The sequence below is a fragment of the Lissotriton vulgaris genome, chromosome 7, assembly GCF_964263255.1.
Source record: "Lissotriton vulgaris chromosome 7, aLisVul1.2, whole genome shotgun sequence".
NCBI classification, from domain to species: Eukaryota; Metazoa; Chordata; class Amphibia; order Caudata; family Salamandridae; genus Lissotriton; species Lissotriton vulgaris.
The window spans coordinates 1,385,327,141-1,385,341,712 of NC_141695.1; the positions used below are offsets into that span (position 1 = coordinate 1,385,327,141).

The 14,572-nt window shown below is 51.0% G+C and overlaps 1 protein-coding gene across 7 annotated transcripts in view; it reads left to right on the forward strand.

Annotated features, from left to right (window-relative positions):
• Positions 1–14,572, forward strand: part of TAOK2 (TAO kinase 2) — a 1,046,857-nt gene that overhangs the window by 378,448 nt on the left and 653,837 nt on the right. For all 7 annotated transcript variants that reach the window (XM_086932114.1, XM_086932110.1, XM_086932116.1 and 4 more), the window contains one exon: positions 7,233–7,329. In XM_086932114.1, the coding sequence (XP_086788240.1) occupies positions 7,233–7,329 (97 nt within the window). The remainder of the gene's footprint in view (positions 1–7,232; positions 7,330–14,572) is intronic.

Genomic DNA, 14,572 nt, shown 5'->3' on the forward strand with positions numbered 1-14,572 from the left:
ACTAGACGTTTGGGCGTCGTTTGTTGCAGGAGTAACTGCAGTGGTGCAAGTACCTGAGGCTCATCTGGAAAGTCAGCATGTAAAGACCGAACACCCTGTTTAAGGTGTATGTACAGAAAGGTATCTAACGGAGTACTCTGTACACCCTGGAAAACATTCTCTGAATCCCGGAATTGTCCATTGTTTTATAGGTCCTGCCAGGTTTTGAGAGACATGCGTTCGTGCAATTTAAGAAAAAGTGTTTCTTGTAGGAGGGGCATGTTTGGGTGATACACCAATGGTAGTAGCAATGGTAGTAGCAGGGAATAAAGCATGGGGGCTGCCAGGAGTTGCTCAATGCGCTTCCATGCCGTAATTGTTGCATAAACAGTGTTCAGTGTGCGCTCCCGGGCATTTAGAGCCATATATAAGACTCCCTCTATCGGTATTGGATGTACAAGCCAGTGTTCTGCTGCCAGTTGTGGCATATATTTAGGCTGCCGGATCCAAAAGTATAAATAATGGGCCTGAGCACTAATATAATAGAGCTCGAACTCTGGAATACCAAACCCACCTGATAAGTAGGGCCTAGTTAGGACAGTCCACTTTAATCTGGCCCGGTTGCCCCCCCATACTAGTCGAATCAATTCAGTTCTAAGGGATTTAAAACAAATGCCGACCTGGATAGTACGGGATGTTTAAACACAAATAAAGCAATTGGGGCAGTATCACCATTTTGATCAGTGATGCTCGACCTGCCATAGAGAGTGGGAGTGTTATCCAACGGTTCACACTTTTTTATGCGGGTCAGCGCTACTCCATAGTTGAGCCTCATGAGTTCTTCCTAGTTTCTAGTAATTCTAATTCCCAAATACCTTAGTTCGTCCTCCCACCATTCCAACGGGTAGTCCAGAGGAAAGCGCACAACTGAGTCCGTCAACGGAAAGAGGCAGGATTTCCCCCAATTTATCTGGACACCCGATAGGTGACCAAATACAATGAATTCCCGAAGGAGTGTATTCAAATTATTCTGGGGGTCTCTTACATACAAGGTAATATCATCGGCATACATGGAAACCAATATTAGTCTCATGTTGCACCGCAAGACCGTGTCGTTATGATGCTGACTCAGTCGTGCTGCCAGAGGTTCTGTCGCCAAGGCAAAGAGCAATGGGGACAGAGGGCACCCCTTTCGAGTGCCCCTGGTAATCAAGAATCTTTGGGACATGTGTCCATTATTAAGCACCCTGGCTCCAGGTTGATGGTACTATAAACGTATCCAAGATATAAACAGCGGCGGGAACCCCATCAGGAGCATTATCCCAAAGATGTAATTTCATTCAATGGAGTCGAAAGCCTTAGTGGTTCTAGAAAAATTGCTGCCAAGGGCAATTCTGGGGAGACGTTATTCAAAATTGTAAAGAGAGTCCTCAGATTATGGGAAGTGGCTCTTCTTGGGACAAACCCGGACTGGTCGGGAGAATCAAGTGCCCTAACAGATTTAGCCGAGTGGCAATGAGTTTCGCTAAAATCTTGGCGTCACTATTGAGAAGGGAGAGCGGCCGATAAGATCCACACAGGTGGGCTGGCTTGTCAGGTTTCAAAAGTGAGATAATGAGGGCTTCCCTCATAGAAGGAGGTAGGGAATCAACCTCCAAAGATTCCTCATAGACCTCGCGCAGTATTGGAGCCATTAAATATACATAGGTCTTATAAAATTCTATCGGAATGCCATCCATTCCAGTGGCTTTCCCAGATTGCATGCCCATTATGGCATCTCGAACATAGGAATTTACGGTGTACGTCGCTCAGCCAGCCCAGAGTAACACCACCAAGGTAGGTATCCAAGTCCAAGTCTCGCCCACCGATAGTGGTATATAGAGTTACATAGTGACTAGTGAAATCCTCGAGTATACTTGCAGTGTCCCAACATCGCGTTCCATCCGGCTTCTCCAATTCTACAACGTAGTTGGAGTAGCGCAGTTTCCTAATTGTGTCCGCTAAAGTTTTGCCCGGACGCTCCCCCTCCCCATACCGGCGGGCTTCCGAATATTTACCCCTAAACCGTGTCTCTCTATGCGCTTCCTCCGTGTATTCAGTAAGTTTGATCCTGAATTCCCTCTGTGTGTCTCGGTCTGGAGCGAGCATCACTGTTGCCTCTAGTGCCTTAAGTTCCCGTTCCAGTCTGTGGAGTGTATTGGTAATATCTTTGAGCACGCCCATCCCTTTAGATACGCAAAACCCTCTGTGTGACCTTAAATGCCTCCCAAATGGTCTCAACGCTCTGCACCGATCCTTTGTTGCGTGTAAAAAAAGTCCTGAATCTCTTCACGCAGCTCCTCGTGAAAAACTGTGTCCAAGAGCAAACGTGTGTTAAGTCGCCAAGTACTGCTCGGGGGGTTAAAATCTGCTGAAGTGAGTGCGAGTTTGACGGGTGCGTGGTCGGAATATGTCATAGCCAAGTGCTGCACTGTACAGACCGCTGGTCCCAGACCCCTCGATATAATCCAATAATCTAGTTGCGCCCAGGATGCGGCATGCGCTGTAAAGTGTGTCCCCTCCCGTTTTGGGGGATGAATGTGCCTCCATGCATCTAGCAAGTGGTTATCTGTGATAATTTCTTGCAGTATAAAGCTTGCCTTAGTGCGATGATGTGGAGCAGGATGTGATCTATCTAGATTCGGAGCATAAGTAACAAAGTCTCCACTCCATATAATGTGATTCGAGCCGATGTCTCTCATCGCTACCCATAAGGAGGTAAAGAAGTCTGGGGCATCCACATTTGGCCCATAACAACACACCAAAGTGACTGATTCCAAGCCCAGGTGCCCCCAAGCCAGGCAGTACCTCCCCTGTTCATTGTTGGACGACCCAGCCAGATGAAAGGGTACTTGTCTCTTAACTAATATCGCCGTACCTCTGGCGTAGCTTGAATATGAGGAGAACACTCTGTGCGTAACCCATCTAGATGCAAATGTAGTAGTCTTCTGGGGTGTAAAATGAGTTTCTTGTAACATTGCTAAATGCGCTTGGTGTCTGTCTAGCTAAGCTAATACTTGCCGCTTCTTTCTCGGGTCTCCTAGCCCTCTGACGTTCCATGTAATGACATTCAATTATGTCCCTATGCTGCTAGCCATATGCACATACCACAAAAAGGCCATTCCACGCCCTGTAGCGCTTTTGTCTCCGACACCATATGAGATACAATGTCGAGTATGGTTTGCCCATTGCTCCAATTACCTGTGCATGTGTTATGTATGCAGTATTCTCTTTTACATGTACCTCAACATCCCCTACAACATTCAACTCCCATTGACTCCCCCCTTCCCTCCCTGCTCCTCCCACTGAAGCAACCCAAACATGCCACTATCATGCAACCACCCACCCTACCCTCGCCCTTCTCCCAACAAGAAAAACAATGCAGTCCCCACCAAACATATGTGGCGAGGTAGCCTTATGTAATTCCCTCTAGGGACCATCTTCTAGGTGGCTACACAGCAACCCTGCGCCCTCAGAGAAATTCGCAGCCGGAGTTGCAGCTCTATTGGGCAAAGGGGTGCCCGGCGAGCTGTTGTTAGACACCTCAGGCTACAGTACTCAGTGAATACACTTATTTACTATTAGATCTGCCCCCCAGCATTCATGATACAGCGCTCAGGGACAGCAGTTGGTTACCAGTTCCACGACATACAGGGGACCCATTACTATGCTTCTTCATCCGCACCTGCCATTGGTGACCGCCGAGGGTCCTCCACTCCAGCCTCAGCTCTGCCCGATTTTTTTAAGTTGCATGAGAAATTCATCCACCTGCTGTGGCTTTGTGAAGAATCTTTGCTTGCCTTGATGCTTAAACCTCAACCGTGCCGGATACAGGAGGGCGTAGTCGATCTGGGCCTTTCGCAGCATTGTCTTAACATCAATAAATTTACGTCTTTCCTCTTGGACCATAGGTGTGAAATCAGGATAAATAGAAAAGGAGTTGCCATCGTACGATAGGGTTTGTTTGCTACGTGCTGCTCTCAACGTCACATCTCGGTCTCTGTAGTTTAGGAGTCTAGCAATTATGGGTCTCAAGAGTGTCTCCAGGCTTGGGCCTAAGGCCCATCGATCTGTGAGCACACTCCACGAAAAATTGGTTAGAAAAGGCCTCCGATCCAATCGCTGTTAGCAGTAGTTTCTCCACATTGTCCTCCGTACGTCCAGTGTTGGTCGTTTCCGGTTTGCCTAAAATGCGAATGTTATTGCGTTTACTGCGCGCTTCCAAATCTTCGTTCTTTGCTGCAATGACCCTCAACAAGTTGTCCATGCGAGAGAGCTGCGACGTATGTCTGGCAGTCGTGTCTTTTGAGTCCGAAATACGGCGTTCCGTTTCTTTGAGCCTTTTGTCATGTCCATCCAATTTGTGAGCAATCCTGCGCTATACAAGAACATAAATAAATAAATGGCATCCATCCGTGACGACATCCTGTCGACCTTGTCCACTATTGTGGCAAATCCCTGGCGGACCTCGCGTAGGATGTCCTGCACCTCTGTGGATTGTCCAGAAGTTTCGCCCTGAGACCCACCTCCGATAGCCTGCTCCTGCCCTTCCTGCCCTGCGCAAGTGTTCCTCTTAACGGCCTTGAAGGTAAGCTTCGGCTGTCTCGTGTCCGACTTGCCCATGTTGACCGTGGGTCTGCAAGGGACGCTGTAGTTTGGGCTACTGGAGTCACACTGAGGCCTGTGGGTCGACCCCCACTGCAGCGGAAACAATGGTGCTACGAAGCGGAACTGAGCTACAGGGCGCAAAGATCAACATACAGGCATTCCACTCTGTAATGCTCTGATGGGACCCCGGGTCAGCACTTTGCCGCAGTTTTAACGATAGCATGCCCCGTCTTTCTCCACGTCCCATTTAAAAAATGAGGGCTTCCCGCAACTCCGATATCGTCGTGCAGGCCGTTCAGATATCAAGGCCACCACGAAAACGGGGTCACAACTGCTTCAGATGTTTTGTTTGGCCGCCTAGCGATGTCTACGCTGCCACAATCACACAGGGGCCTCCGCTGTTGGGTAACTCCTGAATGTCCCCCAGCCGTCTGTGTAATCCTGCCAATGCCTGGGTGCCCCTAATATGGGGCGTTTTGTTCCACAGGGCCTACAGCTGCAATTGTACAGTCCGCCCAGGGCAGCATATATGTTCCTCCAAGCAGCTTACAAGCCTCAGCTGCCGTCGATCTGTGTGTCCACCGGGGGAAAGGTCTCCGCCAACGTCCGGTGTTCCGCTCTCACCACTTCTTCAGCGCGGGAGCAGGGGTAGCAGACGTCGTGCCTTCCACAGTGGGCCCCGCAGACGGAGATCCCTGCTCGGCAAAGGCTCAGGATGCGTCTTCCTTCCAGCCCGCGCAGCCTGGATGTCACGTGTGCAGCCGTGGGCTGACGCAGATTCTCATGCCGGCGCTTGAGTCTGTGCAGCTCCACAGGGCACTCCCGGTCAAACTTCGTCAGCGCTTCTCGGGCACAGGACACAACCGATCTGCGAGATTCTCACCCTGCAGCAACCGGAGGGGCAGTCACATCGATTGGGTGCCTTAGATGCCACCAAGGAGGTCAATTGATTGGATAATTATAGGATAAAGGCCGCCGGGCGGCGAGAGCCTCACTCACATGCGGCCATTCGCAAGTGCGCCACCTATCGCCCCTTAGTTGAGCATGTTTTTTAAATTAATTTTTAAAAATATTTTATTGGGAGAACAATCATGGCAGTGATACAGATCAGCAAAATAGCATAGATTATGTGGATCACAAGAACAAAGCAGCGCAGTCCATGAATAGTATTACATAAAATGATTCTGTAAGTTGACATCTTAACTTGGCAATATCCTTACACGGCTGATGTAGGTCATACTGAGGCACTGTCATCGTCGTCGAGGTTCGGAGGTTCACAAATATTACTGCAAAACTGATTCCAGGCCCCCATATTTTCTCCAATTTCCCAGGGCACCCTCGATGAATGAGTTGAGCATGTTTTTGATTGAATCGCAAATGTGTAGCGACATGATCATCCTTGTTCTATTTTATTTTTGTACAGTGGCCCATGTGGAAGGTATTTTGGGACTGGACTCAGGAATGACCGATTAGATTGTCATATAGACCTAAAAAAATTGTTACGAGGATATGTAATAACAAACACTTTATGTGTATATCTAATATAGTGAATAAACCAGAAAGAATTGAAAACTGCAACATTGTTACAATGAGAAGTACTGAATCTGTATGTAAGAACCGATGATCGATTCATCAGCTGTGTGCTTAGGTTCCAAGTCATTCATGACACTTGCATTTTCAGTTAGCTACACCCATACACCCCCATCAATAAACACTAGTGTGTACACTCCATGTCAGTTTATAAAGCTGTTCACTAGCATAGAGACCCAGAGAAAGCCACGCCTGCTTGACCTGGTCTAAAGAAAACCGATGTTTGCTAATGCCTGTGGCTGCTGCACAAGATAGAAGATATGTATTTTTTTAAACCAACGTTAAGAAATAGACTTGTGGGCTGGCCTCATTTGTGCCGCAGTACTCCATGTTGATGGATTTTAAAATCGGTTTGATTAATTGACAGGAACCCTATTTGTTATGTCATAATATATATGTGTGTATAGTTCTGAAATAAACCCTCGTTATTATCATGTCATTCAAATATATGAAGCTGGTTATTGCATTTTTGTTCAAATTAGAATTGATGCTTATTCTGATAGACCAAGAAGATATGCTTTGCAGGCACCCCTGTTAAACTGGTCTCTAGTAGGATGGGGTGTTGAGGGCATTTTTGACCAGTGGTATGAAAGGCAAGCAGTTTGTTCTCATGTTTCCAGGGAACCATAGCTTCGATTCTTTCCAACTTCATTGAAGTATCTGTCACCTTTATTGGTTGGGAGAGGGATCGTTGACAAATGACAATATCTAAGATTGTTAGACGAGACTGCTTGTCACAGATCTACATTTGATCCTAGTGTTCCTTTTTTTAAATGATGGTGTGAAGAACCAGAGGTCAATCTCTGTGGATTCAGATACAGAAGTGGATCATATTTTCTAGGATGTTTTCCATCAAGCACTTGGCTGCCGTTGTTGGGGGGTGCTCGCGGTCCAAATGCTTTAAAAATGCTGCATCATCTACTGGACTAGAACTTGATTTTGAGTAGTTGATCCACCAAGCAAACTATTAATGTCCTTCTTTTGATCTTTGCTTCTTTCATTTTCTCCTTTTCCAGTGCACAAGAAACCCCTTCAGGAAGTTGAAATCGCTGCTATTACCCACGGTGCCCTGCAAGGCTTGGCCTACCTTCACTCCCACAACATGATTCATAGGTAGGCTTAGCAAATGTTACATTTTATTTCTAATCATTAAAAACCTACCTTGGATAGCTTACATGAATCTTACATCCAGGTGCCAGACAAGGTCTGTAAATTTCTCAAAAGCTGTTAGCTTGCACAAGATAATATTGCCCTAAACTACACATGAGCATCAAGTGTGAAGTCATCACCGCTTTACCTGGATTCTCTTGCTCTATTGTATTGTATTGCAACATTTATATAGTGCTTACTACCCCTATATGAGGTGTTGAAGCACTTGCATACATGGGTAGCATGCTATGCCATATAGGGTGTGTAGTTGAAAGGGTTTTTATCTATGTATTGATCCTATGTAGGAAGTAGATTCATGTTGGGTGTGGTGACCATCAACGTGCAGTTATCACATTATGGAATGCATTGCTTGGCAGTGTGATGAATGAACAAGTGTCTCTTTATGGTATTTCTTATTTCCATAGTCCACTTATCTGGTTACTGCACAGCTTGATCATTCTGAGCTATCTTGTTTAACGTTCATGGTCCTGACCAGACTTTAGTTGGCGGTGATGAGAGATCTGCGCAGATGGACCTTGTTGCTATTATGCCATATCTGATTGCCATTCTGAGGTGTCAGATGTGATCATACGGTTTAGCTAGTTGAGACCCACAGCGGTGGACTAAGTTAAAGTCCTCCCTTGGCCAGCAGCACATGGCTTATCTCTTCAGTTACTCCATGCCTTTTCAGTTGGTGATAGGTTGTTTATTGCTGTGGACTGGTACAGTACTGGGTGATGTACATGACTCATAGCAGTTTTGTCTTGTGTGAGAGTGTCAAGTAGTATAAGGAAATTATTATGCAGCCTGTATTAACAACAATCGACTGCTCAATTGCTGATTGTTATGGAATTAGTATGACCCAGAAGGGTTTTATATTGTATTATAATTGCATTTTTATAGCACGTACTACAGCTGAAGAGGTATTGTAGCGCTTAGTCAGGCAGCATACTAACCTGGAATTCAGGATTAGCAGTCTCTTGGGTTATTTTTGGTTAGCGTGATTAGTTTCACATTCTTAAGGAAACCATACCATGCATTTCCTCCTGTTTATAATTGGCAGGTTCAATTATTAGCAGTTAAATGTTTTCATCTGAAAGAAACACGTTAGTATTAGATTCCTTACCTTAGAATATCCCCAGGCGTCAGTCTGGATCCTGAAACTTTTGCGTAGCAGTACCCCTGCGCGTCGGTAGGCGTCGTCTGCAGGCGTCCCCTGTGGCTCCGCGTCCGTCGTCGGCGTCGTGCGCCGTGATAACGTCGCTGGAGTATATAGACGCCGCCTCCGCGCGCTGACGTCAGTTCTTCTTTTTTCCGCGCCAGTAAGTGCAGATCCGAAGAGCAGTACTCCGGTCTTTTGACCAAGGTTTGTTAACTTTCTATATCTTTTTGGTGCCTGGTAGGATGCCCGGTTTCAAGAATTGTGACGGTTGTGACCGCACGATGTCGGTCACGGACCATCACCGACTCTGCCTCCGGTGCCTGGGCCCCGACCACGACGTGGACGCCTGCGTCGATTGCCGAGCTCTGACTAATAAGGCTAGACGGGAGCGGTCCCGCAAGCTACTCGAGCTCCGGGTGTCGGCCCCGCGTCGGGAGCGGTCCCGGTCCGGCCGGAGGTCCAGGGAGCGTTCGAGGAGCCGCGCCGGGCGCTCCGGAAGTCGTCACCATTCGTCGGGCTCTTCAGGTAAGAAACACAAGAAGTCGGGGCGTCGTCATCGTACCCCCGACTCCCCCCGACGCTCGCGCGACGCGGCTGGGGGTTCGGGTGACCCCAACCCCACGGCTCCGCGAGAGTCGCCGGCGCGGCCTGCTCCATACCCTCGGGTCCCTGGGCAAGTTGCGACGCCTGAGGAGATTGAGGCGTTCCTCATGGCCATGAGGGCGCTCACTTCTCCGACGGGGCCTACGGCGCCTTCGGGCCCAGTGCTACCGTCTGGGGGCCCTAGCGGTTCGGGTGTCCCTGACTCGACGCCATCGGGTGCTCCGGCCCCGGTGCCGCCGACGGCTACGACCCCGGCACCGCAAGGGCCTTCGGGGTCGACGCCGGCTGGTCTGCCGGCCTCTCCGGCGCCGATTCCATCGGGGTTACCCCCGACGCCGTCCCCGTGCGGCGCCGGTTCTCCTGTGCCGGCTCCAGGCGGAGTCGGACCGACGTCGCTCGACGCCGGGCTCGACGCCGATGGGGCCTGTGAACCCAGAGGAGCCGGTCTACATTGTTGACTCCGAATATGGAGATGATGTAGAGTACGGAGAGGGTTGGGAGGGGTCTGAGGACCCTCTGTCACGTGAGTGTCAGTACGACGTGGACTGGACAGGTGATTTGGGTGATGCCAGTGGTCTGGACGACTCTCCTAACCCTGGCTTTGTCTCTCCTCCTTCCGTGGCATCGGAGGAGGGAGCTGCTTATTCAGTGGTGTTGATGAGGGCTGCCAAGGCCTTACACCTTGAGCTCCCCGTCGCGGCCGTGAGGCCTAACATCCTCACTGAAGTCTTCAAACCGCAGTCATGCCCACAGGAGCCACTGCTGCCGTTTAACGAAGCCTTGTCAGACGTTCTTTTGGGCACGTGGTCCAGGCCCTCTTCAGGTTCGCCTGTTGATAGGAACGTGGCCAGACGCCACCGTCCGTGCCCGGACGACCCCAAGTTCCTGTCCACCCATCCCACCCCTGAGAGTCTGGTGATCCAGGCCTCGACTTCCCAGACCGCATTCCCGTCGACCCCGCCCGACCGGGAATCTAAGAGGTATGACCAGTATGGCAAGAAGGTCTTCTCGTCCCTGAGTTTGGGACTGCGGTCTTGCAACACCGCTTGCCTCTTTGGCCACTACACCCACTCTGTGTGGGATACGGTTGCGGACCTGCTGCCAGAATGCCCCATGGAGGTGCGGGCGAAGCTCGGCAAGGCTGTGGCTGAGGGCCGAGATGCAGCAAAATATTCCATACGGTGTGGTCTTGATACGACCGACTCGCTGGGCAGAGCGATGTCCACGACCGTGGCGATTCGTCGCCACGCCTGGCTGAGATCCGCCAACTTTTCGGCAGATGTCCAGAATGCCTTGATGGACATGCCGTTTGATGGCTGTCGCCTGTTTGGTGACAAGGCGTACCACGCGCTGGAACGCTTCAAGGAGTCCAGGGTCACGGCCAAGTCCTTGGGTCTCTCGACCCAGCGCCAGCAAACGGGTTCGTTTTGCTCCTTTCGTGGCCAAGGAAGGGGCGTCCCCACACGTGCTGCCAGCCACGCGCCGCAACAATCTTTTCAACGCGGTGGCGGCTGTGGAAACCGCCGTGGAGGCGGTCGAGGTCAACGGCGGGGTCAGGCCACACCTCCCCCCGCAGCATCTGCCTCCAAATCCTCCTAGTCCGTGCTTTCAGGCCCATGTGACGCCAGTGGGTGGCAGGGTTCGCCATCACCACGCCCGCTGGCGCACAATCACATCGGACAGGTGGGTGCTGCAACTCGTCCGAAGGGGCTACTCCCTCCCCTTCGAGACCACTCCTCCAGCCATGCCACCGCAGAACCACCGTGTGTCGGGGGACCACTTGACACTTCTGCAGGAGGAAGTTACGGCCCTCTTGGCCAAGGGGGCCATCGAGCGCGTTCCTGGGCCAGAAGTAGGGCGTGGTTGCTATTCCCACTACTTTCTGGTGCCCAAGAAGGACAAAGGGGGCCTACGTCCTATCTTGGATCTACGGAACGTCAACGGCTTCCTCCGGAAGGAGAAGTTCAAGATGTTGACATTAGCTCAGGTCTTGGCTGCTCTAGACCCGCAAGACTGGATGGTAGCGTTGGACTTGCAGGATGCGTATTTTCACATCCCCGTCCTGCCGGCCCACCGGCGTTACCTGCGGTTCACGGTAGGCCAGGAGCACTTTCAGTTTATCGTGCTCCCCTTCGGCCTTACCAGCGCCCCACGGGTGTTCACAAAGGTGTTGGCGGTGGTCGCAGCCCATCTGTGCAGGTTAGGGGTTTCAGTCTTCCCCTACCTAGACGACTGGTTGTTGAAGGCGGGCTCGCCCCAGACAGTCGTCCACCACCTTCAGATGACGGCAGACCTCTTGCACGACCTGGGGTTCTCCATCAATGTGCCGAAATCACACCTGTGTCCCTCTCAAAAGCTCCTTTTCATCGGAGCGGTTCTGGACTCGGCGCAGTTTCGGGTTTATCCTCCGGAACGGCGGGTCCGGGATATACAGGCTTTGATTCCCATCTTTCAGCCGCTATCCCGGGTTTCGGTCAGGTTGCGGCTGCGGCTGCTGGGGCTGATGGCTTCCTGCATCCTTCTGGTGCATCACGCCCGGTGGCGGATGCGGGCTCTGCAGTGGGACCTGAAGTTTCAGTGGGCCCAGCATCAGGGCAACTTGTCCGACCACGTCTTGATCTCGGAGGGCACTGCGAGACAACTGCAGTGGTGGCTTACGGACCGCGATTGGGTCAGAGGCAGATCCCTCTCCCTTCCCCAACCGGAGCACGTTGTCGTGACGGACGCGTCCCTCCAGGGCTGGGGAGGCCACTTGGGAGAGGCGGAGATCAGAGGCATCTGGTCTCCGGCGGAGTCCCGGCTCCATATCACCCTGTTGGAGCTACGGGCGATTTGTCTAGCACTGAAGGCATTCCTCCCCTTTGTCAACGGGAGTGTAGTGCAGGTGTTCACGGACAACACCACCGCCATGTGGTACTGCAACAAACAGGGCGGGGTGGGGTCGTGGACCCTTTGCCAGGAGGCTCTGCGCCTTTGGCAATGGCTGGAACGTCCGGGCGTGACTTTGACGGTTCAACACCTGGCAGGTTCTCTGAACGCCAGGGCGGACGAACTCAGCCGTTGGTGCTCGATGGATCACGAATGGCGTCTGAACTCGGACGTGGCGCAAGGCCTCTTTCTGCAATGGGGAGAGCCTTGGTTAGATCTATTCGCCACAGAAGATAACGCGCAATGTCATCAGTTCTGCGCGTTGGAGTTTCCAAGACGGCACTCGCACGGCGACGCCTTTCGGCGCGAGTGGAGTTGCGGTCTGTTATACGCCTTTCCGCCTATACCACTTCTGCCCAGAGTGCTGAAGAAGATCAGGCACGACCGGGCCCACGTTATCCTTGTGGCTCCGGACTGGGCTCGAAGGTACTGGTATCCCGAGCTACTCAGCATGTCAGTCGGTCCCCCGATCCGCCTGCCACTTCAGGAGGACCTTCTGTCGCAGCAGCAGGGGACGGTCCTCCACCCGGACCTGTCCAGTCTCCACCTCCATGCTTGGAGATTGAGCGGCGGCAGTTGGGGCCATTTGACTTGCCTCCTGAAGTCTGTGATGTAATTCTGGCAGCCAGGCGTCCCTCCACAAAGTCGGTATACGCCTGTCGGTGGAACAGATTTGTGGCATGGTGCACAGCAAAGGCTGTGGATCCTCTTTCTGCCCCTCTTTCCGAGGTTCTTCTGTTTCTTCTCTCTCTTGCCCAGCAGGGCTCTGCTCTGGGCACTATCAGGGGCTACCTTTCGGCCCTTTCAGCTTTTCTAAGGCTTCCTGATCAGCCTTCTTTGTTTAAGTCCCCAATTGTAACGAGATTCTTGAAGGGCATCACACACATGTATCCACCTGTTCCGTTTGTGATGCCTCAGTGGGACTTGAACCTGGTTCTGACCTTTTTGATGTGTGCTCCCTTTGAGCCCCTTCATTCTTGTCCTCTCCGTCTCCTGACTTTAAAGACGGCTTTCCTGGTTGCCATCACCTCTGCCAGGAGAGTGAGTGAGCTCCAGGCTCTTTCTGTCAAACCTCCTTTCCTGTCCATTCATCCTGACAAGGTGGTTCTAAGGACTAGACCTTCTTTCCTGCCCAAAGTAGTTTCTGCTTTTCACATCGGGCAGTCCATCACTCTCCCCTCCTTCTTCCCGCCTCCGCATCCTTCAAAGGATGAAGAGCGGCTCCATCGTCTGGACCCAAAACGTGCGCTTTCATTTTATATGGATCGCACACGGCAGTTCCGGGTGGATGACCAACTGTTTGTTGGCTACGTGGGTGCGAAGAAGGGACGGGCGGTACATAAACGGACCATCTCTTGGTGGGTCGTTCTGTGCATCAAAGCGTGCTACTCTTTGGCTCGGAAGGAGCCTCCTGTTGGGCTGAGGGCCCATTCCACTCTGGCCACGGCGGCTACTACTGCCCTGGGCTGGGGAGTCCCCTTGCAGGACATTTGCCAGGCGGCTACGTGGGCCTCGCTGCACACCTTTGCGAGGCACTACTGCCTGGACAGTCAAGTCCGGAGGGATGGCTTCTTTGGCCGTTCTGTCCTCCAGGACTTTCTGGTGTAGGAATGTATTGGTTTGCAGACCCAACACCGGGGTTGGTATTGCTGGGGTATCTATTCTAAGGTAAGGAATCTAATACTAACGTGTTTCTTTCAGATGAACAAGTTACTTACCTTCGGTAACGATATATCTGTAAGAAACATTAGTTAGTATTAGATTCATTACCGAACCCACCCATCCTCCCCGTTCTGCGAACTGATACCTAGGGTTAAGGACATCCCTTTCAGGGCCCTAGTTTCAAATGGCACCAGTGTTGGTTCTCACATGGCTCTGCGTGTTCTGGCGCGGAAAAGCTGTGTACAAAGAACTGACGTCAGCGCGCGGAGGCGGCGTCTATATACTCCAGCGACGTCATCACGGCGCACAACGCCGACGACGGACGCGGAGCCGCAGGGGACGCCTGCAGACGACGCCTACCGACGCGCAGGGGTACTGCTACGCAAAAGTTTCCGGATCCAGACTGACGCCTGGGGATATTCTAAGGTAAGGAATCTAATACTAACTAATGTTTCTTACAGATATATCGTTACCGAAGGTAAGTAACTTGTTCTTTAGTGTCAGTAGATATGTGAATTCATGTATTGGTTGGCAGTATTAATAGATGAGCTGCAGGAGGTTAGGTATTGATAGGTTGCAAGGGTATGACTTTAAAAGGAGAAGTTGTGATCTTTGAAATGTGTTGGCAGTTTGTTGAAATACAGTAAAAGGGATTAAGACGAACATGCATGTGATAGAGTAGGCAATGTACAGAAAGAGGAAGCATGCAGAGAATGGAAAAGGAGAGTCATTCAAAAGAAAAAGAGTCTGACATCAGAAGTTTTAAGTGAAAGTCAATATGTATGCAGGTTTTTTAGAAATATTGTGGAGGCTTTTTGACACAGCATGCAAAACTCGTAGAAGAAATAACAT